This window comes from Prunus dulcis, chromosome 6, assembly GCF_902201215.1.
Source record: "Prunus dulcis chromosome 6, ALMONDv2, whole genome shotgun sequence".
In the NCBI taxonomy this organism is placed as follows: Eukaryota; Viridiplantae; Streptophyta; class Magnoliopsida; order Rosales; family Rosaceae; genus Prunus; species Prunus dulcis.
In genome coordinates, this window is record NC_047655.1 from 23,362,576 (window position 1) to 23,390,171 (window position 27,596).

The 27,596-nt window shown below is 39.2% G+C and overlaps 5 protein-coding genes and 1 non-coding gene across 8 annotated transcripts; 3 read left to right on the plus strand and 3 right to left on the minus strand.

The window, feature by feature from the left end:
• Positions 1-783: 783 nt before the first annotated feature.
• Positions 784-4,833, minus strand: LOC117629768 (ras-related protein RABE1a). Of its 2 annotated transcripts, XM_034362365.1 has the most exons (9): positions 4,568-4,833; positions 4,326-4,444; positions 3,208-3,280; positions 3,012-3,112; positions 2,332-2,397; positions 1,987-2,084; positions 1,806-1,868; positions 1,636-1,728; positions 784-1,153 (listed from the first exon to the last, which is right to left on the minus strand). In XM_034362365.1, exons 2-9 carry the CDS (start codon positions 4,396-4,398, stop codon positions 1,070-1,072), a joined length of 651 nt encoding a protein of 216 aa, XP_034218256.1. In that variant the 5' UTR covers positions 4,399-4,444; positions 4,568-4,833; the 3' UTR covers positions 784-1,069. The 2 variants fall into 2 exon arrangements, with proteins under 2 accessions (XP_034218256.1, XP_034218257.1); XM_034362366.1 differs by lacking the exon at positions 2,332-2,397 and having other exon boundaries at positions 4,568-4,700.
• Positions 4,834-10,000: 5,167 nt separating this feature from the next.
• Positions 10,001-14,081, plus strand: LOC117630992 (soluble inorganic pyrophosphatase 4). The gene is made up of 9 exons (XM_034363889.1): positions 10,001-10,176; positions 11,567-11,737; positions 11,836-11,864; positions 12,280-12,345; positions 12,425-12,532; positions 12,833-12,898; positions 12,968-13,088; positions 13,200-13,281; positions 13,664-14,081. The coding sequence occupies exons 2-9, from the start codon at positions 11,569-11,571 to the stop codon at positions 13,704-13,706; spliced, it is 684 nt and encodes a 227-aa protein (XP_034219780.1). The 5' UTR covers positions 10,001-10,176; positions 11,567-11,568; the 3' UTR covers positions 13,707-14,081.
• Positions 14,082-20,108: 6,027 nt separating this feature from the next.
• LOC117629585 lies at positions 20,109-22,667 on the plus strand. Its single transcript, XM_034362113.1, has 2 exons — positions 20,109-20,912; positions 22,303-22,667. Exons 1-2 carry the CDS (start codon positions 20,317-20,319, stop codon positions 22,307-22,309), a joined length of 603 nt encoding a protein of 200 aa, XP_034218004.1. The 5' UTR covers positions 20,109-20,316; the 3' UTR covers positions 22,310-22,667.
• Positions 22,668-24,108: 1,441 nt separating this feature from the next.
• On the plus strand, positions 24,109-24,782 carry LOC117629587 (probable histone H2B.3). Its single transcript, XM_034362116.1, has one exon. It carries the CDS (start codon positions 24,219-24,221, stop codon positions 24,621-24,623), a length of 405 nt encoding a protein of 134 aa, XP_034218007.1. The 5' UTR covers positions 24,109-24,218; the 3' UTR covers positions 24,624-24,782.
• A 782-nt stretch (positions 24,783-25,564) lies between these two features.
• On the minus strand, positions 25,565-25,638 carry TRNAN-GUU. The gene has a single exon. It is a non-coding gene; the product is annotated as a tRNA-Asn (tRNA).
• Positions 25,639-25,937: 299 nt separating this feature from the next.
• On the minus strand, positions 25,938-27,412 carry LOC117629586 (histone H2A). Of its 2 annotated transcripts, none has more exons than XM_034362115.1 (3): positions 27,254-27,412; positions 26,912-27,143; positions 25,938-26,382 (listed from the first exon to the last, which is right to left on the minus strand). In XM_034362115.1, exons 2-3 carry the CDS (start codon positions 27,119-27,121, stop codon positions 26,134-26,136), a joined length of 459 nt encoding a protein of 152 aa, XP_034218006.1. In that variant the 5' UTR covers positions 27,122-27,143; positions 27,254-27,412; the 3' UTR covers positions 25,938-26,133. The 2 variants fall into 2 exon arrangements, with proteins under 2 accessions (XP_034218006.1, XP_034218005.1); XM_034362114.1 differs by having other exon boundaries at positions 27,232-27,412.
• Positions 27,413-27,596: the final 184 nt, after the last annotated feature.

Sequence of the window (27,596 nt, forward strand, 5' to 3'; positions counted from 1 at the left end):
AGCTCTACGGGCTACATATCAGAAGGTACGCCCACGTCCTAATACCCTCCAAATCAACTTGCTTGGTTTGATGCAGTTTCGTAGACAAGAATTTTGGTAAGCAGTTAAAAGAGAACACATTATCAGCAGCATTAGGACGCTTTACATGTAACCCACTTTGAGCATGGCCGTGCTGAAACCTCTGTGGTTCATGCTAAATGCACCACAACTAACACCAGAGAGTGTGAGGCAACAACAATACAATGATTTTTGGGCGCATTTCAGACAAGAAAACATAGATGTTGATATAGGGATAAGACTAGGCTTTACAACATCTGTTTCGGAACGTTTTGAACAAGACAATATGGAATAGAGTTATGATGAACTAGCCTCACTTCTACCTTTTTTTCACAGGCTCACACGGAAACACAAGAACCCTATCTTGCATGCCGGATCTGAGCTATTTACAGCCAGAACAAAAAACAAACGTCGACCCATGTAGGCGACTATTAACCATTGATAGGATTCAGCGTCACAGTGGTTTTCCACAGCTATCAATGGTTTGGAACCTCCAACTATACCAGCAATGGTCAGTCAACTCCTATCTCACTGTCTAAGAATGAACGAAAGGGGATGGAAATATTAAAATGCTTAGTTAAGTCAGTCACTTTATGCTGTGAGGAGAAATTTTCCTTCCCCTTGCTTCTTCCAAGATCCAAAGGGGGCCGTAAAGGAACCTTCATGCCAAAGCATTAAATAAAATGCAGCTCCCAAAAGCATCAACAAAGCTATGAAACAATTGTATAAGGGATGAGACAGGCTACTTTCACTATTAAAGAAGGCATCAACTTCTCTGTTTATATATGCTCAAGAAGATAAACTTTCATGAAAAATCAACTAACATATAATTGACTTCCCAAAATATGAGGATCTACCATTCACACCCAAATCAGTAGTAGTTATAAAATAATGATAAAAGAAAGCGATACAAGCACAAGTAACATAGTTGTGACAAATCAGTTTTTCCCCCAGCAGAGTGTTTGTGTTGTCTTAAACATTTACCCAGCATATCATGTTCAACACACTTTTCTTAAGAACCACAGCAAGCTGATTTTTGGGCAGCTTGAGCAGCCCCGGCCCCCTGATCTGGTTGGTTAATCTTGATTGTCTGAGGCTGCCAAAATTCAAAAAAAGTAAAGACTCAGTATATATCAGACTACAAGATGAAAGATGGGATTTAATCAAACGGTTGGCAACCAACTCAAACTTGGTATCAAGACTCAATACTCCCTAATTTTCAAAGAAAGCAAATTTGAAACATTGTAAGAGGACGGATTTGGACCAGAGGCCAACACTTTAGAGGGTGACTACCAACTGGTCTATGCCCCCACCACATAGTTTGATATTAAATTATTGAACAGAAATAGTTTCTTTAAGCCAGGAGAGAAAAACAAAGGGGGATGAAATAGGGCTCCAACGTACAACAGAGAAAAAGAGAAGGAAAAAAAAATATAGATATTGTATATTTTCAGATGTTAAATTAAAAAGATCGTACAGACACTAATATTCTAGTTATACACAGGAAACCAAGCTACATATGTATCAGGAGGGAAAGACAGTAATATAAGTGACATGAACCATTCAAAATAATCATACCTCAGCCCTTGAGTCAGTATCGGCGAGTCTTTGCTTGATATCCCTAGCTATTGAAAAGAAGACCTCCTCCACATTTAAATTTGTCTTTGCACTCTGTAATACACAGTATTTTCAGCAAACAGGAAAAAACCAACTACTTTGTAAGTTAGAAGACACCATGAGAAACTCACTGTCTCAAAGAATTTGATGCCATACTCGTCAGCAAGTGCTTGACCCTTCGAAGTAGGGACAGCCTGAAAAATGTAACTTGTCAAGTAAAGATTGAAGATCTCCAAGTCACATAGCACACAAATATGCACGGACCAGAAACGCCCATAAACAAGAAAACACAGAGAAGGGATAGGAACAAACCCTTTTGCTTTCATCCATGTCAGCCTTGTTACCCACCAGGATCTTGTTGACATTGTCAGAAGCATGCTGTTCTATGTTACGAATCCAATTCCTAATGTCTGAATGCAGGTAGAAATTAGATTCATTACCATGTATATGTAATAACCAACAACTAAAAAAAATATTCCCTGTTAAAGAATGAATGACATCCATAGAATCCACAGACAAAATCCACAATAATCTTAATATCAGGCAATTGTACTTTCTTCACTTTAATAAAATCCACAGAAATAAAGTTCTATAAAGCTAGGAAACTGACAAATGATGAATATAAGCATAGGGTGATGTAAGTGATAAAGAAGTTACTGTTAAAAGATGACTCATCAGTGACATCATACACGAGCAAAATGCCCATGGCTCCACGGTAGTAAGCTGCAGAGACAAAGAATAATTAAGAATGCTTTGAAAAAATTTAGGAAATGAACGCAAGATTAGAAAAACCAATGTAAGAGGTAATATGAGATGTCAGCTTCGTTAACAGCTTTATGAGCTGAGACCCAGGTTCAAATCTGATCATCTGATGTGCCACCCACAAAACTAAGTTTTGAATTAAAACCAACGAACTGAAATGGCCCTAACCATCAGGTCTACATATTTCTTCCGTGCATGTCTCACAACTGTAGCAATAAAGCAACAGAGAGACCCTGGAACAACATAAGACCTTTGACTTTCAGAGAACTGTAAACCACCCATATAGAAAATATGGCAATATCTTAAAGTTAGACCAAAGACCCATCTAGTCAAAGTATTAGGGTTTTTGTAAGAGGTCTTGTTGGCAGACTAGCACAAACCTAAGAACATTAATACATTCATCTGACTTTAAAACATTAATATGCAATTTTTGTATAGTTTCTCCTTTATGAAGGGGCATCTTTGGCGGGCAAGGTTGCAAGCATCATATACTCAATCTTGCATTTAGGAGAAAGTGGGAGAATGGTTACACATTCAAATTCAACCTAAAAACACTTTATTGCCACAGAACTAACCAGTTGTAATTGTCCGAAACCGTTCTTGACCAGCGGTATCCCAAATTTGCAACTTAATTCGTTTCCCATCAAGCTCTATGGTCCTTATCTTGAAGTCAATACTGTCAAAGAATTACAACCTAGCAAGATTCAGAAGCAGTTGTAGAAGGGAGGAAGAACAAAACCCCTGATACAGTCGTGCACAGAAAATACCTACCCAATGGTTGTAATAAAACTAGTTGTAAAGGACCCATCTGAGAAACGCAGAAGAAGGCAACTCTTACCCACACCTGCAAAGTTGCATAACAAAGAAAAAGAAAAGGGAATTAAACTCAAACTAATGGCTGTGGAACATACAAGAAAACATAAATACAAATGTGGGCATGCTCAACATCCATAATCAAATCATTGAAACATAATCAAATCATTGAAAAATAATCAAATGTGGAACTTCCTAGATGTCATCTGACCCTAGTAACGCTGGACAGGCATTTGAAAATAATCAAATCATTTGACGCCAGATGATAGTAAGTAGAATTAACCAAAACAATATAAATAGCATACAACAAATATTCACCTAAAATTGGAAACGTCCAAGGTTTTATATGAAACTACACCTTGGGAAGTATCAATAGACCAACATATACATGTTTAAGACACCACTTCAAACAGCTAATGGGTTTAGGTTACACCATAAGTTTAAGTTTCTGGATTGAAGTGGGGTCTCAAACACGCATGCGTTGGCCTATAGGAGACTCCCCAAGGTGTTGCCCCCTAACAGGAGTCACTCAATGGTAAAGTGCAATCTAGCAATACTTTCTAAGAGTTATCCACTGATAAAAATTGCCCCGGAAAACATTATCAAAGAAATTATGCTAAGTTGAGTCCTAAGAAAACGGCATTCATCTTATAAAATAGCTCGAACTCCGATAGTCCCCGAACACAAATGGGATTATTTTGAAAATTCAAATAGAATAGACCTGACATACTGACATCACATGAAATGCTGACCCAAAGGAAGCTAAACTAGAACTTCAATTAACTAAATTAAGAGCAAACCTAACAACTCAGACCACCTATTAAGAATGAAGCGGCTAACCACACGGTGACCCAAAACTTCCATTTCATCTAATATTACGCAAAACAAACATATATCTGGAATCAACAGCAACCCAAATACGATTTACCAAAGAGAAAAAGGAAACACAAAACAGAAAACATCTGAAATATGCACGTCAAATTCCGAATCAATATAAATGATCAAATAATGTGACAATAACACATTCAAGTCCATGAGATCACAAAAAATGGGAGGGTAGAAATATAAAATCGTACCGCTGTCGCCGATCAGGAGGAGCTTTATGAGGTAGTCGTAATCGGCTCGAGCTCTAGCAGGTGGAGCAGCCATGGCAAAAAATTCCCAAAGCCACAAAAATTACCAGCAACAATAAACCCTAGAGAGAAAAAACTGATTCCCGGTGAATAATTACACAAAAGCGGAACAAATAATCTTTGAATAAAACAACGAGACCGAAAATAAAAAGGTAAAAATTGATTTGAGGAAGAAGAAGAGATACCAGATCAGGAAAGAGGAGAGTGAGATCTAAGCAGATGAGAGAAAAGAGGAGGGAAGCAGAAGCAGAGTCCCTGATACGTCAGCAGACTCAGCACCAGTCGGCCGTTGATTTTTTTGTTTTTTTATTTGTTTCGGTTTTTTGAAGAGAGAGAAATGATGTGTTTTAGGATGAGAGTTCCTGGCCGTTGGATTGTAGGGGGCAATTAGATCTGTGTGGATGTGACGCACGTTATTATACTCTCGTGAAGAGCGTCGGAGATTTTATGTTTTGAAATGAATATTTTTTAAATAAAAAAAATTTGGTGAACATGGGGATGTTGATAAACTTTATAGTCCGTTCACTCAAAATTAAATAAATGAAATGAGACAAAAGGGAATGGTGAAGTTTTGATTTTTTTCACATTCGATACAATTATTACATGGTGATAGATTGGTATAATGGTAGATACACCTATGTTATCACGTTTATTCACATTACGGATATTATCACGTGTTATTTGCTTGATGGATATTATCATATATTATTCATATGATGAATATACATAAGGGAAAAAAAATAACATATAAAAACATTTCATCTTCAAACTTGCTTTGGACTTCTTAAATGATAATACATAATGGCATATGCATTTGAAGCCAAAATTTTGTAATTTTAGCATACTTACAACTAGTTTTTGGTTGAGCTTTATTGATGGGTCGCTTTACTTATTGGTTGAATATAACTAGATGTAAGGTCACTCAATGAGTCGAATGGTGGGTGGTATCAAACGATATATAGATGAGAGAAGAGATTAACGAAGAGTTGAGATATGATCATTTCTCTGATTTGGATAATATTTTTAATATTAAAAGAGATTTCAAATTCGAATCTAACATTGAAGGGAGCAATGTTATATGTATGTTATCATAGATCTCAAATGGATGAGAGAAATTGCCAACCTTGAACATTGATCGCCCACCAAAACTAGGTTTTGATGATTGCCTAATCTAATTCAGAGGCATTTCAAACAAGCTCCCTAGTCCAAATTTGAGGAGGGCCTTAGGTTTGAAGTGATGGGAGTAGAAGAAGCATGATGGGTTCAACATCTTTGTTCATAGCTATTGGGCTTAAACAAAAAGGCTTACTATCAAAATTGGGCTGGGTCTTGACTATGAACTAGAATACCCTTCACAAAACAAACTTAAAATATTAAGAGTTAAATACTTTTTGGTCATTGAATTTTACACAAAAATTTAATTTGGTCACAAAGAATTTTTTTTAGCTAAATTGATCATTGTATTCCCATAATTTACAATTTGTAGACATTCTATTATCTTTTATTAAGTGTAGTAATTTTTTTTTTTTTTTAGGAAACACCTTCATTCTTATTCCTCTAACTCAATAAGTATGGTATATTGACCTATTATGGTTTAACAAATTGGGGGAAATAGTTGAATTGAAAGTATAAGGAAAATCAAAAAGCCAAACCAAATTAAAATGAAATCAACAACTTACGAATAAATTTTGGCGCTCTATACGCTTGATTACGTCTTCTCACTAAATGTGGTTCTCACTCAATCGATTTAGGTTTCTATATAGCATCCAATCCGTGACTTTATACCTCACAATTTAGATTTCAACCTAAGATTTGCCCCAATTTGTTAAACCCTAATAGCACAATATGCCCTAACTCATTGAGTTAGAATAAGAATGCTAAATGTACTTCCTAAAAAAATTAAAAAAAATACTGCATTTAATGAAAGTTAACGAAAGATAAAGGTGTCTATAAATTGTAAATTTTGGGAAACACAATAATCAATTTGGCTAAATTTTTTTCTCAGTGACCAAATTGAATTTTCGTGTAAAATCTAGTGACCAAAAAGGTATTTAACCCAAATATAAAATATAGTGTTTTTTTTTTTGGGTAAAAAAATCTCAAGTTTTACTACCCCACCTTACCAAGAAAACAATATAGAGTTTTACAAATTTACTTTATGTATTTATACAATCCATAGTCTATATTATTCTAAATTAATCTAATATATGAAAATGGAGATTCAAACTTGAGTGCAAGGAGGCGAGCTTATTCCCTATCCAACTGACCTAACATATGTATGCTTCTAATTTACTTCATACGAGGCTACCAAGATGATATATTCAATCCGTGAGACATTCATTGCAAAGCCTCCTCCTTACCAACTAAAACTATAACATGCTTTGCACATTCATGAAAGATTTCAAATCAAGCTCAAACATTATAATATACCCACCAACCAATTTTATTCTTTTTTTATGAAAAAAAAAAACAGGCGAAAAATCAAACTCAGGTAGGCTTACACTTGTATTCAAAGACTACTCCAAATCCTTCATCGCATATACAAAATAGTTGGCCAACTATGCACTCAAGATGAAAGATGTTATTCATTTTTGAATTATTGTTTGGTACGTACAATATAAAAATGGTGGTGCCACGTGCCATTTCTTTTTCTCAGCTAAATATCTAAAACCAGCGATCTAAAATCTCAAGGCAGTTCCGCTTGGACGCTAGTTCTTATGTGCCTATTGTGATGGATGGTCGGGTTTCCTACCAGTCCATCTGTGTGTGTCGGCGCCCTCCAATCGTACTTGTTCTTGCGCACAATTGACTTGTCTCACGCTTGAGCTAGTAGAGTGTGATTTGCACTAGAATTACAAAATGTATTTTAGATGCTTCGTTCCGTGACAAATGAGCCTTCTTTATGTTTGTGTCAGTTGCTTTTTGCATGGTATGATTGATGTTACATGTCGATTCTATAATTTAATTTATGGGAACATTTTGCTAAGATAATTGGTTCGTATACTTAGGCAATCATTTTTCATCGTTGATGACAGTAATGGAGTTATTAATTTTTCAGGAAATTGGCAATATTTAAAAGACTAAAAGTTCAAAAATAAAAATTAGACAACCAAATATCATTAAAATTTAAATAATACTAACTCCCTTAGATTCATAATGGGTTAAGTCTGAACACATGGTGAGCATCATCATAAGCACAGATTTCAGAATCTCATTTCGGCGAGGGAGGTGCATGACCTTGTTGGTAGTTGATGAAATGCAAGTCTCATATGCATTAATGGTAAAAAATTACTCATAAGGACTAATCGTAGCACATCATTCATCATATGAGAAAATCTGAGTAAATTTCAATTCTCCTATTTATCTAAAATGGAAATTCCAAATTGCCCATTACCAAACAAGATGGAAAAGAACAGAAAATTTGATGAGCATCTTTAAAAAGCATAGAAGAAGGGAGTTGTAAAGGGGAAAATATTATGATGCTACATCTTCATGGCGTTCGAATTTCTAAGTCTAGATTCTTATAAGATAAAGAAAAATCAAAGTGGAATTTTGCAAGTAAGATTCCTGAGGCAATTGCAAAAATTCCTTGTTGTATATGGATTGCTACGTAGGACTGATGGAGAATGAGATGTATGATCACATCAACCTCTTTAGTCATTAGGAATCGCATAATCGTCATATTAAGAAAAGTAGGGCATGCTCAACTCTTCAATGAATCGTAGACAATTTTCCAATTTCATAGACATGAGATGCCTCAACATGCCCCAAGTTTACTAACACCATTTTCAGGTAAGTTTTTAATCCTATATGTATCATATCTATTATTACATCAACAGAGATGTTCTCTTGAGAAAAAATATATAGTAACGTGAATCAAACTAGATTTACATGATTTAACATGTGCCATTTACCCCCACAAAACTATACATGTTTGGTAATCTAACTATTTAACTCTAATAAAAGTTCAGATATGTAACATTTATATATACAACCTGTTGCGTGCAAGTTGAAAACTTTGAAGTTCATCTCATAAAAAAAATATTTAGAAATTTAATATAGACAAAAGGATTTCAAATCTCAAAATTCGTGGCATGTTTACTAATCTGTAATTGGATTTGGAGGAATTGAATTGAGGAGGAGTTGGATTGAGGAGAATTAGATTCTGGATTCTTAAGGAAGTTGTTTACTAAGCCATATAAATTTAGGGGAGTTAGATTTCAGATTCATATTGAAGTTGTTTACTAAACCATATGGAATTAGGGTATGAGTAGTACTAATTACTAAAATATTCTCATTGTTGGGTTAAAGTAGATGACGAATTTGGATTTTTGAAAAATAATGTGAGGATATAATGGATAAAAAAAATATGAATTCCTAATAGGTTAGTTCTCCATGAATTAGAATACCGCATCCCATCCAAGAATTGAATTCCTCTAAAATTAGGAATTTAATTTCTAATTTTGTGTGGGCTTCACTTACTTTTCAATTCATTGATTGAAGTAAACGCAGAAATTCTCCCTATATAAAATTCAATTCTTAATTAATAAACACATCATTATAAGATATTATTAAAAAAAAAATTTCTTCTAGATGTATCCAAATTTCAGCAAGGTGTACGCAGTGGCAGGCCATGAAAAAGTCACTAAGATTGACGTGGTCATTATTACTCTTCCTATAATCATACTTCTTTAAGTGTGCACCAGGTCAATACAAATGACCACATTCAAACGCTGCGTCCTTGCATGGACCAAATTTTTAATACAATCCAACTGTTCCCACGAAACAGTAAATCTATCCAAGGATAAGGTTTCATTTTTTATTTATTACCAATTTAGAAGGGAGACTGGTAGGTTTCTGCGGAGAGATCAAAGTCAAACCAAGAAAAATGTGGCCATGGAGTAATGGATAGGCATTCACACACACACCTCATACTCACACCCCACATGCCCAAGATAAAGGAAACTATCCCCTCTCATTGGCTGTGATTTGCTTTCGATACACTTCTTCCACGGTCCACCGCATGATGACATGGCGGAATCCGACTAGGTGCGCAAAGCATCCACTCACAATTTTTGTGCTCAATTAGTTAGGCCCTCCAAATCCCTACTTTAAAAACATTTTCTGGGTAAAATAATGGTAGCTTAAGTAATTAAGAATAATTATTTATGCCCGTGTGTTCAAATTCTCCTCCTTTACTATTGCTTATATCACAAAAAACATTTTTCTCAAAAAATATGTATTTCAAATAATTAAGATAACTTATCCATACATCCAAAGTCATTCAATTTCTCCTTTTCCAAGTATGATTTGTTTTCAAGACACGTCTCACCGTCCGCTTCACGTATGAGCAGCGGACCCAAAAGGAATGACCCCCACGACCATTAGGAACACCGTCTTTGTTCGAGGGTGGGGCCTTGCCCCAACCCAATAAGGCTGAGACACGTAGCCGATCAGTGCCAGCTGGAGGCAAGTTCTATTCAGTTGGCCAGAATATACGGATGCCATAAGCATTTTCGTAGCACCAAAACTTGCGAATTTCTCACTTTAATTTTTTTTTTTTTTTTCCTTTTGCCCTTTTTCCTTTTCTTTTTTTTCCTTTAAATGGGAAGGCACAAAGAGAGCGGGAACACGTACAGCTGCTTATTGCTTTCCTCTACTTGAGCGCCCCATTCACTCCTCCTCTCTCTGCCTGCCTCCTCTTCGTTTTGAGATCTGTGCTCTTTGGTCGTCTCCTTCCTTCCTCTCGAGGCTTCTTCTTCAGCTAGGGTTTCGTAACTCCGATCCTTTACCGGTACGTGCTTGCTTTTACGAGTCCGAGACTGTCGTTTTGTATACTTTATGCTGCATTTTTAGCTGATTTTAGCGTCGTTTTTCTGAATTTACTGTGCATTTCCGGCTGATTTTAGCGTCGTTTTTGTTCTGTTTGTGGATCTGATCTTTTTCTCTTCGCTTTTGCTCGTAAGCGTTTGTTTTTGCTGCGTGCGCTCCATGTTTGCGTTTTAATTGCTCTATCTTTATCACCATTGGAAATGATTGTGTGGAATTTATGCTAGTTTCTGAGATCAATTTTTCTAGATGTTGAGAGCTAGCCTTGTTCTTTGTTATGGTTCTGAGATTGCTCATGTTCTCTGTATTGTGAATTACTTCCTATTTTCGTAATTTTAGTAAATTTAAAGTCATAGTTTGGCAGATCTATACACGGTTTCGCCGGATATTTAGATTGCAGAAGTTTCCATACATTTTCATTTGCTCAGCGTTTACTTTTTTAAATAAACGCTTTGCTGACACGTTACCAGAAACATGTTGACTGTCAACTTGCGAGGATATTATTAAATTGATTTCTTGATTTTTAGCCTCTGGTGAAAAAAGAGCTTTTTGCAAAATTTGGAGCTGCTGATATTTGTCGATCTGGTGCAAGAAGCTAATTCGTCTCCTTAATGCCTTTTGTCATTCGTATCTGATTGCTTAAGTTCTGCAAATATGGCTTTAGTTTTATGTGATCTTGATATCAAAGCCGTCTTTTGCGAGAAATTTTTTTACAAAATTTTGTTGGCATTTTTTGATTTGGTGTGAGAAACTAATTCTTCTCCTTGCTGTCCTTTTGTCATTTGGATAATCGGATCTGATAGCTTAAGTCCTTCAAAAATGGCTTTAGTTTTATTTGATCTTGTATATGAGAGTGCATTTGAGTTATCAATGTTCAACTTCATTATGAATATTGAATTCTGGAAAAATGGAACTGTTTCTGTATGTCCGTGTGTGTATATTGTACAAGGTTAATGAAAAAGGGAAAGGAAAAAGGTTCAATTTGTTTAAATATATCTAAAATGTTTCTTCATAAGTCTTATCGTATTTGAAGGCCCTCAACATTTTGTGTTTGACTCTTGTTAATCAAAGGATAAAGCTCATATTTAGCATGACATTCTTTTATGATATTGATTACTATTACTACTCCAGTTGTTTGAGATAGACTTCTATGGCGTGTACATATGCCTTCTTTTGTTGGCCCACTTATTCTTGATTTTAAGTTTTGGGAATTGTGTTTAAGGCCTGTTAGACATGCTCCATGAAACATTGTTGAAAAAATCATATCGAAATCTTTTGCTTGATTAATTAAATAGCTCATAGAGTGTTTCTGTAGTTGTGCTTTTGATGACTTCATTTGGTCTTATATCTTGTAGTTATGGCTCCACCAATTGAGACTGTTCAGAAAGTTGAGCCTCCTCAAAAAGTTATCGACTCCCATCATCATCATCATCATCATTCCTCACATCCACCTCTTAATGAGAGGATACTTTCTTCCATGACCAGGAGGTCTATAGCTGCACACCCTTGGCATGATCTTGAAATAGGTGAGCAGTAACTTTGGCAGCCATCTTGGTCACGTCAGCTTTCTTTAATTGTTATTTTACCCTATGTGTAACTTTTTTTCCCTTTCATTTTAATATAGGACCTGGAGCTCCAAAGATTTTCAACTGTGTAAGTATACTGAACCTTAATAACTATTTGATGCCTTAATTTTTTATTATAATGATTTTATCATTTGCTATACTTGCTCAAATTATGCATTTTCCATGCTTATTTTGAACGAATATTGATTAGACACATTGAATGATTGTACAATGCAAATACGGAACTGAAGAAGTCATCTTAGATTACGTTGACCAACTTTCCAGAATGTAGTGACACTCTTAATATAATTCTCATTATTAAAATAATCTGCTCCAGAAGATAATTTTCTCTATAATATGATAGTTGACAGTATTTTCTCTAACTAGTCAGTTTTCATATTCCAATTCTAACAGTTACGACCTTTATAGTACTTATTCAGAAACTATGTATTGTGATATGTTTGGCATCCTACTGATTGTTGTTCTTGTGGAAATGTATCCAGGTTATTGAAATTCCAAAAGGAAGCAAAGTGAAATATGAGCTTGACAAAAAAACTGGACTCATCAAGGCAAGTATTGCGCCAAGCTAATCTTCCTCATATTTTTAGTACATAAAGTATGCTTGCTGACAGGTGTTTGTATGTGCAGGTTGACCGCATACTGTACTCATCGGTTGTCTACCCCCACAACTATGGCTTCATCCCCCGAACTCTTTGTGAGGACAATGACCCCTTGGATGTCTTGATTATTATGCAGGTATTTTTATGCTTCTTTCCTTTGGAAATGCCATTTTGGAATTTTATTTTAGCATTCTAACCTGAATATGTCATGAACCATTCCCTATGATATAATCAATCTTATGCATGTAAAACTCATATAAAAAGTTGTGAGATTATTCATACATATTTTTAAAGCCATGCACAGTTGCTGGTGAAATCTTGTGTTATGTTTGTAAAAAACTTTGAGCAGCTTCTAAATCCATTTGGTTTTTGTTAAAGCTGATGCTTGTATGTGGAAACTCACGCTGATGTATTTTGACTCTGAAAAAACTTACAGGAGCCAGTTGTTCCTGGATGCTTTCTTCGGGCAAAAGCTATTGGCTTGATGCCTATGATCGATCAGGTACATATTCAGACAGAAATGGTGGTTCTTTTAAATTTGTTGCAAAGTTCTAATTTTCTATGAAATCAGGGTGAGAAAGATGACAAGATAATTGCTGTCTGTGCTGATGATCCCGAATACCGACACTACCAGGACATCAAGGATCTCCCACCACATCGTTTGGCTGAGATCCGGCGCTTCTTTGAGGACTGTATCCTTTTTGAAATTTCAGTTTCTAGAAGTCGTAATTTTGTGGGATAAACTGTTTCTTTCTCCAAAGCCCTATTAATTTTTTTTTTCCTTAACCAACCAAAAAAATCAGACAAGAAAAATGAGAACAAAGAAGTTGCAGTTGACGACTTTCTCCCTGCATCTGCTGCCTATGATGCAATCCAGCATTCCATGTAAGTGTTAATGCTCTCTGAAAATTATACTGTCAGTGGTGTTATGAGAATGTGGATGTTAGAAATCAGAATAGCATGGATACAATTCAAAAGTACTGAATCGCCCCTCGACTTTTCAAGTTTTGATCATTTCTGGTTCTTAAGAAAATTGATTTGAACTGCATTTGTCGGCCTAAATTTCATTTCACATCAGCCAAAGTCAAGCATTTTAATACCAGTTCACATCCTCAATCAAGAGTCGGGGTTAGATGCCTGCATTCAGTTTACATTTGGGTTTGTCTAGAGAGAGTCTAAATAGTCTATAATATTACTTGTCTACAAACTTAAATGAATGGAGTAAGAACTTAATCTCTCAAACTCTCTTTGTTCTAATGTGATATAGGGATCTATATGCGGACTACATAGTGGAGAGCCTCAGGCGGTAGTTGTTTGTGCAAGCAATGAATCTTGGGTGCTATCATCTATCATCTGTAATGAAAATAACTTTATTATTGTGTTGTTTATGCATGCATTTTGTTTCGCAATGTATGCATATGCTTATACTACGACTCTAGATGGATTGTCAACTCTGCTTCATATGACAAGTATTAAAACTTTTATACAGTAATGAATATCGAAAACGACTGGAAAAAGAATTGTAGTTTGGGTTGATATATTGGTTTTGTGTTATTCTTCATTCACCCCGGCATGGGTTTGAAACAAATTGTTTTTGTATGCATTGTGGCTGTTCCTATTCATTTTTTGGAGTAAAAATGTATTCTTTACTATATGTAGATGTAATAAATCAGTTCTTGTGGACAGTTGATTTTTTGTAGAATGCTTGAAGGTGGAGTTTGTAACATCAATGTATCGTTTGTTACGGATTTCAAGTTTTACGGTTAATATGATGAGTTAATCAGCTTAAAGTAAGCTTAAAACACCAAATGATCGTTACCTGCCCACCAGGCTCGGTCCAGCTACATTTCCATCACTATCCACATTAATCATAAGGCAAACTGATCAAGTCGTTCATAAATTCGAAAACAATTCGAAAAATCTCTGAGCTAAGATATTGAGTTTCAAAATCTATCCCTCATAGGCCCCTTCAATTTATCGAGAGAATGATCAAAGATGAAGTAAAAGCACATGAAACTTACTAAGCTGAGGAAAGTTTCCAAAGCCTCACAACAGCAATCACCAGTCAAAGAAACTAAGAACTTTCCTGCCAGCCATTTGCCTCCTAGCCTCTTCATGATCTGTGGTGCCGGCGGCAAATGTTTCCAGAACAACATATTCAAATTGCCAAGTTATACAAATATGTTAACCAAAATAAACCCATCAAATTTAAAAATTAGCGCACACACTCGTGATATAATATATCACGACGACCATGTCTGTTTATACCCGGAATAAACGACCTATGACCTCCGAACACATGGACAGGATCGTTATTGATCACGGATGACCTTCGGCATGGTGACTACCGATCGGTTCCTTTTTGATCATTACTCTACCGGACACGTGTCATGCTCACAATCCGCTTCTACAGTCCCATATCGGAAATATGAGCATAGTGCACGCCTCCCAAGGCCTATATAAGAAGACCCATATCCTCAAAAGGAGGGAGAGAAAAAAATCAACGGTACGCTATCGCTTGATCTGTCAAGCTAACATTACTAAAACCGTACTTACTAAAGCATCGGAGAGCCTTCGTCCGGTACCACACCGGTACCCCAAAGTCTTACCGAACGTGTCCTTTTGCAGGTACTTACCTTTCTGAAGTCAGACACCTGCCGAAGGCATAATATCACTGAGTTGGCGAAACACGTGCCGAACCACTTTTTCGCATCAACAGTTTGGCGCCGTCTGTGGGAAACCAGAAAAATCATCAACCCACTATCCCCAAAACACATGGGGACCACCTTAGTACCCACGTTCCAATCGGAAGAAGGGGTACCGTTCGGAAGGCAGATCGGAGCTAGCCCAGCGCTACCCCTATGCACTCCCTTCGGAAACGCCCCCGCAACCCAAACAACCGCCGAAACCGAGCTGGTAGTCCAAATCGCGTCCCTGTGGAAGGACATGGCGAGGCTTCAGGAACACAACCACCTTCTTTCGTCCAAAGTGGACGAAACCCAGCAACTGCTCTACCAGCAGCACACGCAGAACATCCAGACAACTCACTCTTCCCAGAGCTTGCAGACCCCCCGTAGGAAGAAGAAACACAAAAAGGTAGGGAAGGCAACGCCCGCACGTTCCAAACAGTTGGTAGTTCCGACACCCAGGGATCAACTACACATCCTAAAGAAGGTCTACTCCGATTGCCGACATCGGATTAACGATCGGGAGGCAGAGAGACGGAGGTCACCGATCAGGATTAACGCTCGACTAAGGGACTCACGGATGAAAGTCCTAGGAAGCAAGTCGCCTATTCGGAGGGTCAGAGGGCTGGACTCTGCAGAGGAGTCGGAATCCGAATACATCCATTCCAGGACGCAAGTTTCCACCTACCGTTCGGCAACGCCTTCTCGGTACTCGGGGGTTAATTCATTAAGCCCACGATGACGCTCGGAAGATTATGGTTTCGAGGAAATCCCAAGCCGAGACCCTGTTGTCCGACTCCTTTTTCAGAAAGTCCAGAAAATGGAAAACGACAAAGCTCGCTCCCAAGAACCGGATTGGGGGAAGCTTCGGCCCGGACCATTCACCAGGCTCGTCCAGCGTTCTCTGCCGGATAGGGAAGTGCAGCAACTGCGTATACCGTTCTATACGGGAACAGAGGACCCCTTAGCACACTTTCACTCATTTAAGTCCGCCATTGGATGCAAGGGCCTGAGCGATGAAGGGCAGTGCTTGCTATTCCCGTCTTCCCTTACCGAAGTAGCCCTGAACTGGTTCTACCGGTTGGAGCCGGAAACGGTAGATTCCTTCGACGAGCTGAAGCAAATTTTCCTCAATCACTTCATGATCCAAACGGACCGTCTTTACTCTGCCGATGATCTGTACACGATTTGGCAAAGAGAGGACGAACCGTTGAGAGAATACGCGGCGCGCTTCACTCACGAATACTCAAAGTGTCCGAAAACAGACGATAGGGCAGCCTACGGCGCCTTCAAGAGTGGCCTTCGGTCCTCGCATTTTCGATACACAGCAGCAACTCGCGCACGTACGACGAACTGATGAAGCAGGCAGCAGTCCACGCCAAAGCCGAATACGTCAACTCGAAACCCGTGGTTTCGGCACGACGAGAAGATACAGAACCAAGTGCTTATCTGGCAAAGGCGCCATCCTACGAGAGGGTCGACCCATATTCGGCAGGTCATAAGAGGAAAGACAACCGTGCCGATCGAAGAAAACTCCCGAAGAAGGGAAAAGAGAGGTATGGTCGCAACGACAACCGAGCGCCCCTGCCGAATCGTGACCACGGCAACGAAGTCTTTACCCTATTGAACACTACCTACGAGGCCGTTCTGATGAACGAACAAGAAATAATACCAAAGCCGAATCTGCGAAGACCCAATCGGCAAGACAACCGGGATACCGGTAAATTCTGCCGATACCACCAGCACAACAGTGGTAATACGGAAGACTGTATAAGCCTAAGAAAGATTGTCGAACGGTTGATCAGAGAAGGGAAGCTAGATCAGTATATCGCCTGGCAGCCACCGACGCCGGCACCGAACCCAACTCGACAGATAAACATGATAAGCACTATCAGCGGTGGCCCCACCATCACGGGAATGAGCAACCGTTCAATGAAGCAATACGTGCGCGCCGCACAATTTCCTCAGGTATTCGGCATAGAGGTGAATCGGCACCATGAAATACCGAAAGTTCATTGGGAACCAATCACATTTTGTGAAGAGGAGGAAGAGGGAGTCCTCTATCCCCACGACGACCCGATGATCATCCGAGCAGAAATTACCGACTACGATGTAGGACGGGTACTGATCGATACCGGGAGCTCCGTGAGCGTGATTTTTGCCGAAGCTTTCCGAGAAATGGGAATAAACGACAACCAGGTCAACCGGCAGTTGACACCTTTGTTAAGTTTCTCTGGGAACCTGGCCCAACCGGTCGGTAGTGTAAAACTGCCAATTACCTTCGGCACCGCACCAAGAAAAACAACGGTATACGATCAGTTCCTCATTGTTGATTGCCCGATAGCGTACAACGTCATAGTTGGACGAACGACACTCACTAGGGTTAAGGCACATCTTTCCCCCCACATGCTACTGCTGAAGTTCCCGACCCCCAACGGCACAGGAGCTGTCCGGGGAAATCAGCTAAGCGCGCGGACTTGCTACGCCACGGCCCTCAAGTCAACCTCTTTCAAACTCCCCGAAGAGACCATGTCTGTACAAGGGGTACCGAACGGTACGGGACCAGTTGACGACCCAAGAGATGAGTCCCCGACTCCTCACACACAACTCGCCGAGGAACTGGAGACGTTAACCTTGAGCGAGGAGCAGCCCGATCGTCAGGTTAGAATCGGCACCAGACTCTCTCTTGCCCTCCGAACGCAATTCATAAATTTCTTGCGGCACCATTCGGTGGTGTTCACGTGGTCCTACGAAGATATGCCCGGCATCGCCCCAGAGGTCATCAGCCATAAACTCAGCATTTCCCCCGCTTATAAGCCCGTAAGGCAGAAGCGCTGTTCGTACGATGCCGAACGATACGAAGCCATGTGTGCAGAGGTTGACAAACTTCAAACCATCGGCTTCATCAGGGAGGCTACGTATCCGGTGTGGCTGGCAAATTCAGTAATGATACGAAAGGCTACAGGTGGGTGACGAATGTGCCAAGACTATACCGATCTCAACAAGGCCTGCCCGAAGGACAGCTTTCCATTGCCACGGATAGAACAGCTTGTGGACGCTACTGCCGGACACGAACTGCTCAGCTTCATGGACGCCTATTCCGGATACAATCAGATATTCATGCACCCTTCCGACAGCGAACACACCGCCTTCATAACGGACAAAGGGTTGTACTGTTACAATGTCATGCCGTTCGGCCTGAAGAATGCAGGGGTAACATATCAAAGGCTTGTCAACAGAATTTTCGCCAGATACATCGGCAGCATCATGGAGGTTTACGTTGACGACATGTTGGTGAAAAGCAGAACTGCCGAAGAACACCTGCACAATTTATCAATCATGTTCGGCATACTGAAAGACTACCGGATGAGACTGAACCCGATGAAATGCGCCTTCGGTGTATCTTCCTGAAAATTCCTCGGATTCATGATTAGTCACAGGGGGATCGAAGTGAATCCCGAAAAAATAAAGGCAATCATTGACATGGAGAGGCCGAAGACGACGAAGGACATTCAAAGCCTTACCGGACGCGTGGCCGCCTTGACCCGCTTCATATCAAAGGCTACCGAAAAATGTGTACCGTTCTTTAAAGCCTTGAAAGGGGGCAAACAGAATATCATATGGACTGCCGAATGTGATAAAGCATTTCAAGACTTAAAAAACTACATGAGCAAAGCCCCCTGTTATCAAAACCACTGTCTGGGGAAATTCTCTCCCTATACCTTTCAGTATCTAGCACTGCTGTGAGTTCGGTATTGATACGAATACCGGAGAAAGCTGAGTTACCGATTTTCTATGTCAGTAAGGCACTCCAGAATGCAGAACTTCGATATCCCCCATTAGAACAGCTTGCCCTAGCCCTTGTGGTCTCAGCCCGAAGACTCCGGCCATACTTTCAAGCGCACGGAATCAAAGTCTTGCCCGATTTTTATACCCGGAATAAACGACTTATGACCTCCGAACACGTGGACATGATCGTTATTGATCACGGATGACCTTCGGCATGGTGCCTACTGATCGGTTCCTTTTTGATCATTACTCTACCGGACACGTGTCATGCTCACAATCCGCTTCTACAGTCCCATATCGGAAATATGAGCATAGTGCACGCCTCCCAAGGCCTATATAAGAAGACCCCTATCCTCAAAAGGAGGGAGAGAAAAAAATCAACGGTACGCTACCGCTTGATCTGTCAAGCTAACATTACGAAAACCGTACTTACTAAAGCATCGGAGAGCCTTCGGTCGGTACCACACCGGTACCCCAAGGTCTTACCGAACGTGTCCTTTTGCAGGTACGTACCCTTCTGAAGTCAGACACCTGCCGAAGGCATAATATCACTGAGTTAGCGAAACACGTGCCGAATCTCTGAGCTAAGATATTGAGTTTCAAAATCTATCCCTCATAGGCTCCTTCAATTTATCGAGAGAATGATCAAAGATGAAGTAAAAGCACATGAAACTTACTAAGCTGAGGAAAGTTTCCAAAGCCTCACAACAGCAATCACCAGTCAAAGAAACTAAGAACTTTCCTGCCAGCCATTTGCCTCCTAGCCTCTTCATGATCCGTAGTGCCGGCGGCAAATGTTTCCAGAACAACATATTCAAATTGCCAAGTTATACAAATATGTTAACCAAAATAAACCCATCAAACTTAAAAATTAGCGCACACACTCGTGATATAATATATCACGACGACCATGTCAATACACAAACTCAAACTCATTAATATATGCCTGCAAATCGAACCAACATACTTTTTTTTCTTCTTTTATATACAACTAATAATCTAAACTACTTTATATAAATTATATTGATCTAATCTATAAAAAAGAAATTAATGAAAAGACACGCATTCACTGACTAACTGACTTAACCTACGTCTGCAAAAGCAAAGAAGGGTTCAGCCTAATTACTAAGTTGCCAGTCACAGCCGTTAGGTTGACAAGGTGATAAACGTCCAGGTCACAACCACGGTGTATTTATCATCTCTACATCCACGTGGCTCCATGTCACCTGCACACCTGGCCGAAAACCCCCAGTCCTCAATCATCTAAGCCACCAAAATCAAAATATTCCCAACGCAAAACCTAAAGCTTAAAGCCATAAACCCTCACCAAGCGACTGTTTTCTCCTTCATATCCCCAAAACCCAAAAACCCTATACTTAATAGGGCGATGTCGTAAAACCCTACATACCAGTCCGAACCCGAACCCGAAACCAAGGCGACCACCATGAACTCCTTCACCAACACCACCAACTTCGACAACCTCATGCTCCAAACCCTCATGGGCAGGCTCCAAATCCGACCCCCAACGAACAACTCCTTCCTCTCGCAAACCCTCGAAGAACTTCTCTTCGACGCCGCCAATCTCTCTGGCGATGAAGACGATGACGACGAGAACAAGACCCAGCTCGCCAAAGAAGAATCCAAGCTCGAGAAGGACATCATCCGGGTCATTCTCAGCGGCAAGACGGATTCCCTCAAACCCAATTCGGGTCAGGCGGTGACGATTGGGGAGCATCACATTTGTGTCGGGTTTCATGAGGAAACGGGTTCGGATTATCGGGTCTGGGAGTGGCATGGGCATATCATGCTCTTCGATGAAGAAAATGGATACACTCCAGAGTATATATATGGGAATTACTTTGAGAGACTGATTGGCAAGGCTCGTACTGGCAGTAGTGGTGTTCGTGTTGAGGAGGAGGCTAAGGAGGAAGAGGAGGACAAAGAGCAGGTGGGAAATTTGGGGCTCAGGGAATTGATTGATGGTGGGGATTCGGGTCAGGGTCGGATTCTTCATCGGAATATCAATGCTGGTTCTTCAAGGTTTATATGAATTACCCTTTTTTTTCCTTCCATATTGTCGTTTAATGTGCTTGTGTTTTATTGCTTTCGCATTTTTTACTGTTGAAGTGCTTTGGATTTTGAAAGTTGTTGTGAGTTGCAGAAATGCTATATGCTGTGTGATCTTGGAAACTTGTAGTTAGTGAACGCTCTGTTCTACTTCAATTGCAATTTTGTGCTCATTGGCCTAAAATTTTATCCAACTTCTCAAATTGAGGTTTGGAGTAATCCTTCACTCAAATATCAGAGTATAGAGCTTATGCCAACTGTTTTTGCGAAAGATGGCGCATATGGAAGGACACATCTATTTTGTAGTTAGAAATAGTAGTAAGTTGGATTTCTGTTTGTTTTGAAGTTATCATAATTGTACTAACTTAAGTTGAAAGCTCAAAAGATCATGTATTTCACTAGCACTGTAATGAACAGATGTGCAGTAGGTTGAAGGAATTAGTTTATAACCATTGGTGGTTTTCTTGCTTAGATTATGAAAAAAGTTATCCTTTAGGATGTTCAAGATGTTGACATAAAAGCTTATGAAACTTCAAGTATCTGCCTGCTATTACCAGGTAGGCTGAGAAAAAGAAGTATTGGTCAAGTAATTTTTCGTATATAGAGTCTGTTATCTTGAAATTGACAACATGAAGAACTAGGGACTAATTCTGCTACCACCCACTCTTACCATCAATTGTTGCCATCTTCGGCAGGCATCACACAAGGACCTAGGGATTATTCTGCTTCTGCTTGCTCTCACCATCAATTTATTCTCATATTTGGTATTCTTAACAATATCCTCCCAGCCACCCTTGATTGTTGACCCTTATGCTTGTTCAATCAATCTGTTTCATGTTGATTTAATGACAAGGAGGTTTATAGTCCTCTTGGAATATATGTGTTCTCTGTCTAGATCTAGATCTTGTTTCAAGTTGGTTGCTCCCTCAATATCTTTTTCTTCATCATGTTCTTATCCCCAGTGGATTCATGTGGCAATGTGAAGAAAAAGAAAATAATTGTAGCAGTTGAGTTGAATTCATCTTTAAGTAAGTTGTGCATATGATCCTTCTGAAGTCTCTTTCTCAAGCCTTCACCAAGCATTATATATTACTATGAAACCTTGCTTGTGGTCTGTTTCCTTGTAATAATCTTCTACACTTACTTGAACCATCATGTTCCACTCGTGTTTGTGGTAAGCTGTGGTTCAAAGCTCCAAACTGCCAGGAATTTGTTTAGGATTTTGGAATCATGTCATTACCTTCATGCAAACTATTTCTTGTCTTACTGTATTTAATCATTCACTGTCTATATGTACAAACCATGCCGACCTTGCCATTTGCTATGCTTTGCGTGTTTTCCATGATTATCTTTCCTCTTACAGGGTTTAGTGGAGATCAAAGATTTGGTTTGCATAAGAAGTATTAAAGAAGGAGCTGGCAATGATCTTCTCATTTCATTGTTTACTTGGGGTGGGAGATCAAGGCTACTTCAATTTAACATGGTATTTGTATGCAGTTTTCTGTTAGCTTTTGTTTGACTTTCCAATACGTTGGACAGTACAGAAGAGGAAGAAGATATGTTTTGTGAGACTTCATTATGTTAAAGTAGTTTTGGATTAGCTTATCAATGGACGAAATCCATCTTTGATATTACTTGGTTGTAAATTTTAGTTTTGCCTCAGCGGCTTGGCTTGTGGTTAAAACGAAGGGTCCAATTTTGGGCCATTGGCGATCATTTTCATCGAAATGATTTGCAGCCCCGTGTGTCTGTGTTAGGCCTTTGGCCCCGTTATGTGCCCCAAAAAAAAACGACTCGGCCTCTACTAAAACCGTGGGGGAAAAAAAGAACCAGAACAAAACTACTTTATTAAGCTTCTACCCAAAAAAAAAAAATTACTTTATTATGTTGAATTGTTACAAGATACTTTATAAACTCTTTAGTTTTTAAATGTTCATTTTTCAATTTAAAATAATTTGTACTTTTGAAATAAAAAAAATTAACACATTTCTCCCTTCGCTTCATGCGGATAAAAGTATGTACAGTTCAATTAACTTTTTCTTCTTCTTCTTATAAAAACAATAATTTAATTTAATTTAATTTAATTTAATTTATGGAATAGAGGGATTCGAACTTTCGATGCAAAGCGTAGGCTCCTTGTCGTTGTCAACCGACTTAACTTACGTTTAGAGATGGTAATGAGGCGAATCGGAAATGGGTATGTCATGTTCCCCATCCCTGCCTTCATATGGGTAATATTCAAATTGGGGATTCCCCATTCCCTCCTTCATTGGGGTACAAATTCCAAAGCCTCGCCCCATTACAAAATACCAATGAGAAAATAATTTATGAATGCGGAAAAAAAGAAGTTAGAAACTAAACATACAATACAAAAGTTTTGTTTTATACTTAATTCAATATATGTACGAGGAATATAAAATATAGGGATAAGAATACCATATTCCAAACACCATATTAAAAAATTTCCCTAAATTTGTCCCCATACCTAATTTATATCCTTTATACTCTCATTAAGGTTGAAGTCTTGCAAAGACTACCCATGGTGGGGAAAATTGCCATCCCTACTCACATCTACCACATTTTTTAAAATTTATTTTAAACCCAATTACAATTTTGAAAAATAATAGTTTCAAATTTAAAAAAAAGTAATTCATAAAACAACAAAGAAAATATTAATTGGAATTTTGTTACCAAAATGGATTTAGTCATCCTTGAGCAGTCCCCGTCCGTACTATATCTATTTGTTAATGGATAATTCTAGACTTACCACATTTTTATACCACATTGTGTACCACCTCTCTAATAGGGGTAGAGTCCACTAATACAATATGACCCACTTCTATTAAAGAGTTGGTACACAATGTGGTATAAAAATATAGTAAGCCTAACATTTTCCTTTGTGAATTGTTGCGAAAGAAAATCTAAAATCCTACGGTAGGGAGAGTAGCCAAGTCAATTTCTCTTCAAGCAATCGTACGGTCCATATTTGAGACGGAAGCCAAATCAACTTCGTAATCCGTATAAAGACTACGACTGACTCAAAAGCATCCGCCATCATACATTCCAAATCAATCCAACGGAGATAAAAACACCCACGTCACCGATCCTCGTGAAATCCCAAAACCCAATCAGAACCAACCTCACCACACTATATAAACACTCGCGCACTGTCCTCTCCATCCACCAAAATCCCTGAATTCACTCTGTGTGTAGAAGACCGTTCTCCTTCTCATTCGTCAGTTCGTTCGTATCGATCAGAAGCAACAAAAAATCGGCGAAATGGCGCCAACGAAGGCCGAGAAAAAACCAGTCACAGAGAAAGCCCCGGCGGAGAAGAAGCCGAAGGCTGAGAAGAAGATCCCCAAGGAAGGCGGCGTCGAGAAGAAGAAGAAGAAGGTGAAGAAGAGCACCGAGACGTACAAGATCTACATCTTCAAGGTCCTGAAGCAAGTGCACCCCGATATCGGGATCTCCAGCAAGGCCATGGGGATCATGAACAGCTTCATCAACGACATATTCGAGAAGCTCGCGCAGGAGGCCTCACGATTGGCTCGCTACAACAAGAAGCCCACCATTACGTCGCGAGAGATCCAGACCGCGGTCAGGCTGGTCCTGCCCGGTGAGCTTGCCAAACACGCCGTTTCCGAGGGCACCAAGGCCGTCACCAAGTTTACCAGTTGTTAATTTTTTTTTTCTCTTAAAATAATTTTTTGTGATTTTTTTTTTTTTTGTTATTATAAATATTTTGTTGATCCAGGTTTCTGGATATGGTGTTAGGCCAAATTGGATATATTAATGAAATTGGATCCTTCATTTTAATAAGATGTGTGGAGAGGTTTTATATGGTGCATGTTTTATTTTGTGGGATTGGTTTCATCTGATTCTGGTATGAATTTTGGTAATTTTGTTAAGACCAATGAAAATAAGGAGGAAGAGGAGGGTAAAGAAAATAAGTTGAATTCCTGCAAATCAACCTTTGAGTTGCTTAAAATAAGCCAACTCTTGATGTGTGAGAAAGGTCTCCACTTTTGCCAGGTGATATGTTGTTTTGTTTGTATTAAAAAAAAAACAACGAGAGCATTACTATGATTTTTTAAAATTTTATGCAAGTGATTTATTGATGAAAATAATTGTATAAATTCTTTAAACAAGATATCTCGAATGATATTGGAAGGAGACTCGAACCATGAACGAACTTGTATTCATTTATGAAAGAGAAAGAGCATAACGAATAAACAATTTCAAAAGTTAAAATAAAATTTTGAGTTTAATTAATTAAAAACGATTTGGTAGCAACAGTCTTGATCTCTTGGACCCCTGTAGTCCAAGAGATTTATGGTCACTCACCGTTGGATATAAATTGAACGGTTGACTTGAATCGGGTAATAATCATTTATGTCATATTGCATTTATATATATCATTTGGAACCATTGAATTAATATCTAACGGTGGGTGACCACAATCTCTTGGACTCATGTGGTCCAAGAGATCGGGACTGTTGGTAGCAATACTTGCGTCTTTTAAATAGAAGGGTTTTTTTTTTTTTTTTTTTTTTTTTTGGTGGAGAAAAAGTTTTTTTTTAAATATAAAAAAAAAGGCCAATATTTTGTCCCAAAAAATAAAACGCTAGAAGGAGGGCTCGAACCTCCGACCTTGTGGTTAACAGCCACACGCTCTAGCCAACTGAGCTATTCCAGCTTTTGATTACTTTTCTATGATACTTTACCTATAAATGCTTATCGGTAACCGTAAGCATTCAATGCGGCACCAAATTTATCATCAAGGATTTCAAGTTCAGTCACAATTCTGGCCCAAGTTTAACTGCTCTGGTAAACAGGACTGTTTCGTGTTTTTACAATACAACAAATTGACATCCACCTTGAATTAGAATCTTTACTGAAACACCCAAGCATCATGAAGCAGATGCTCTCCAAAAAGTAAGAATAAAGTGCAAACACACACAAGCAAATAATGTCCAATTGCAGCATTGCAACAAGTGAAATCTAGAAGGGGGCTAATTTCATTTCATCAGAAACATGGATGTTCTACAATTGGAAACAGAGAGTACAATGGACTGAAATCCTAGGGGGATAATGACACATATGAACCATCCTACTAACCAAGTACACACATGAAGACTTCCATACGGAGATACATTAATTTACTACCCAGAGACACTACTAGTTAGACAAGTTAAGCCTTCTTGGGGGACTTGGTGGCGGTGCCCTTGGCCGGAGACTTGGGCTCCTTCTTCGCAACCCTCTCCGGCTTCTTCGGCAGAAGCACAGGGTTGATGTTGGGAAGCACACCTCCATGGGCAATTGTCACACCAGCAAGGAGCTTTCCGAGTTCTTCATCGTTCCTCACGGCCAATAGCACATGCCTGGGAATAATGCGGTTCTTCTTGTTGTCTCTTGCAGCATTTCCAGCCAGTTCCAAAACCTAACCAAATCACTCCCATCACGGTTAACACTAACTCATAGCAACTCATAGAACATGGTTCATGCCATATACACCATATGCTTGAACCCCATTTGGCCACTGAGAACAACGTAGGCAAATTACAACAAAAGAACAAATAAACTCACTTGTTTATCAAATATTAAATCTTTGATTTTCAAATTGAGGGAATCAATTGAATTTGAAACCCATGATCAAAGTATCAACTATCAAACTCAGAACCCAATTAAGTAGCTGACCTATATCACAAAAATTACGACCTCAAGGGCCTGTTTGCATGCGAAATTGAAAAGCCTAACTGAGATGTTTCAGTAAAGGTAAGCTAAGCTGACTCTTGGTTTGCTCTACAATTAGAAAAGCCACGACTTTCCATTTCCTTTTTCCATCAGTTTCTTACCCACCAAACAGATCCCAACTGAAAATCAAAATCAGAAACCCTAAGAACCTTAAGCAACATATCAGCTCAATCAGAGAGAGAGAGAGAGACAGAGACAGAGGAAACTAAGGTTACCTCAGCAGCAAGGTACTCGAGCACAGCAGCCAGGTAAACAGGAGCTCCGGTTCCGATTCGCTTAGAGTATCGGCCATTTTTCAAATACCGGCCAATACGTCCAACCGGGAACTGCAGACCGGCTTTCACGGACCGGGACACCGGTTTTTTTTTGGGACCGCCTGCCCTCCTTCCTCCGGCGCCTTTCTTGAACTTTACCCCGGTGTCCATCACTTGCCTCGGAACTTCTGAACTGAATTTCCCGAGAAACAAACAGAAACAATAAAAATGTAAAAGTCAAATTTTAGGAAATAGTGCTTGAGTAGAAGAGAGATATATACAGGCTAACTAAGGTTAGAAGACCAAGAATGGTTTGGAATCCGGGGACGGTGGCCGTTGGATTGGCTCCGATCGACGGTTCTGGGAATCTGAGTTGGCAATCCGACAGTGTGGAGTGGACCAAAGGGGTGTTAGTTGAACAGTGGAGTGCAATAGTGACAACAACCCAGGTGGAGGTCCCATTGGGGTTGTTCTTTCTCTTATTATATGAGTTCCAATTTGGGCTACTGTTCATCGCCGTGAGTATTTATTGATATTATATCTTAAAAGAGGGAATTTAACTATTTTATTTATCTATATTATAATATGTGAATGAATTATAATAAATGACCGTATTTCAATATTATATAATAATTTCTTCAAGTTA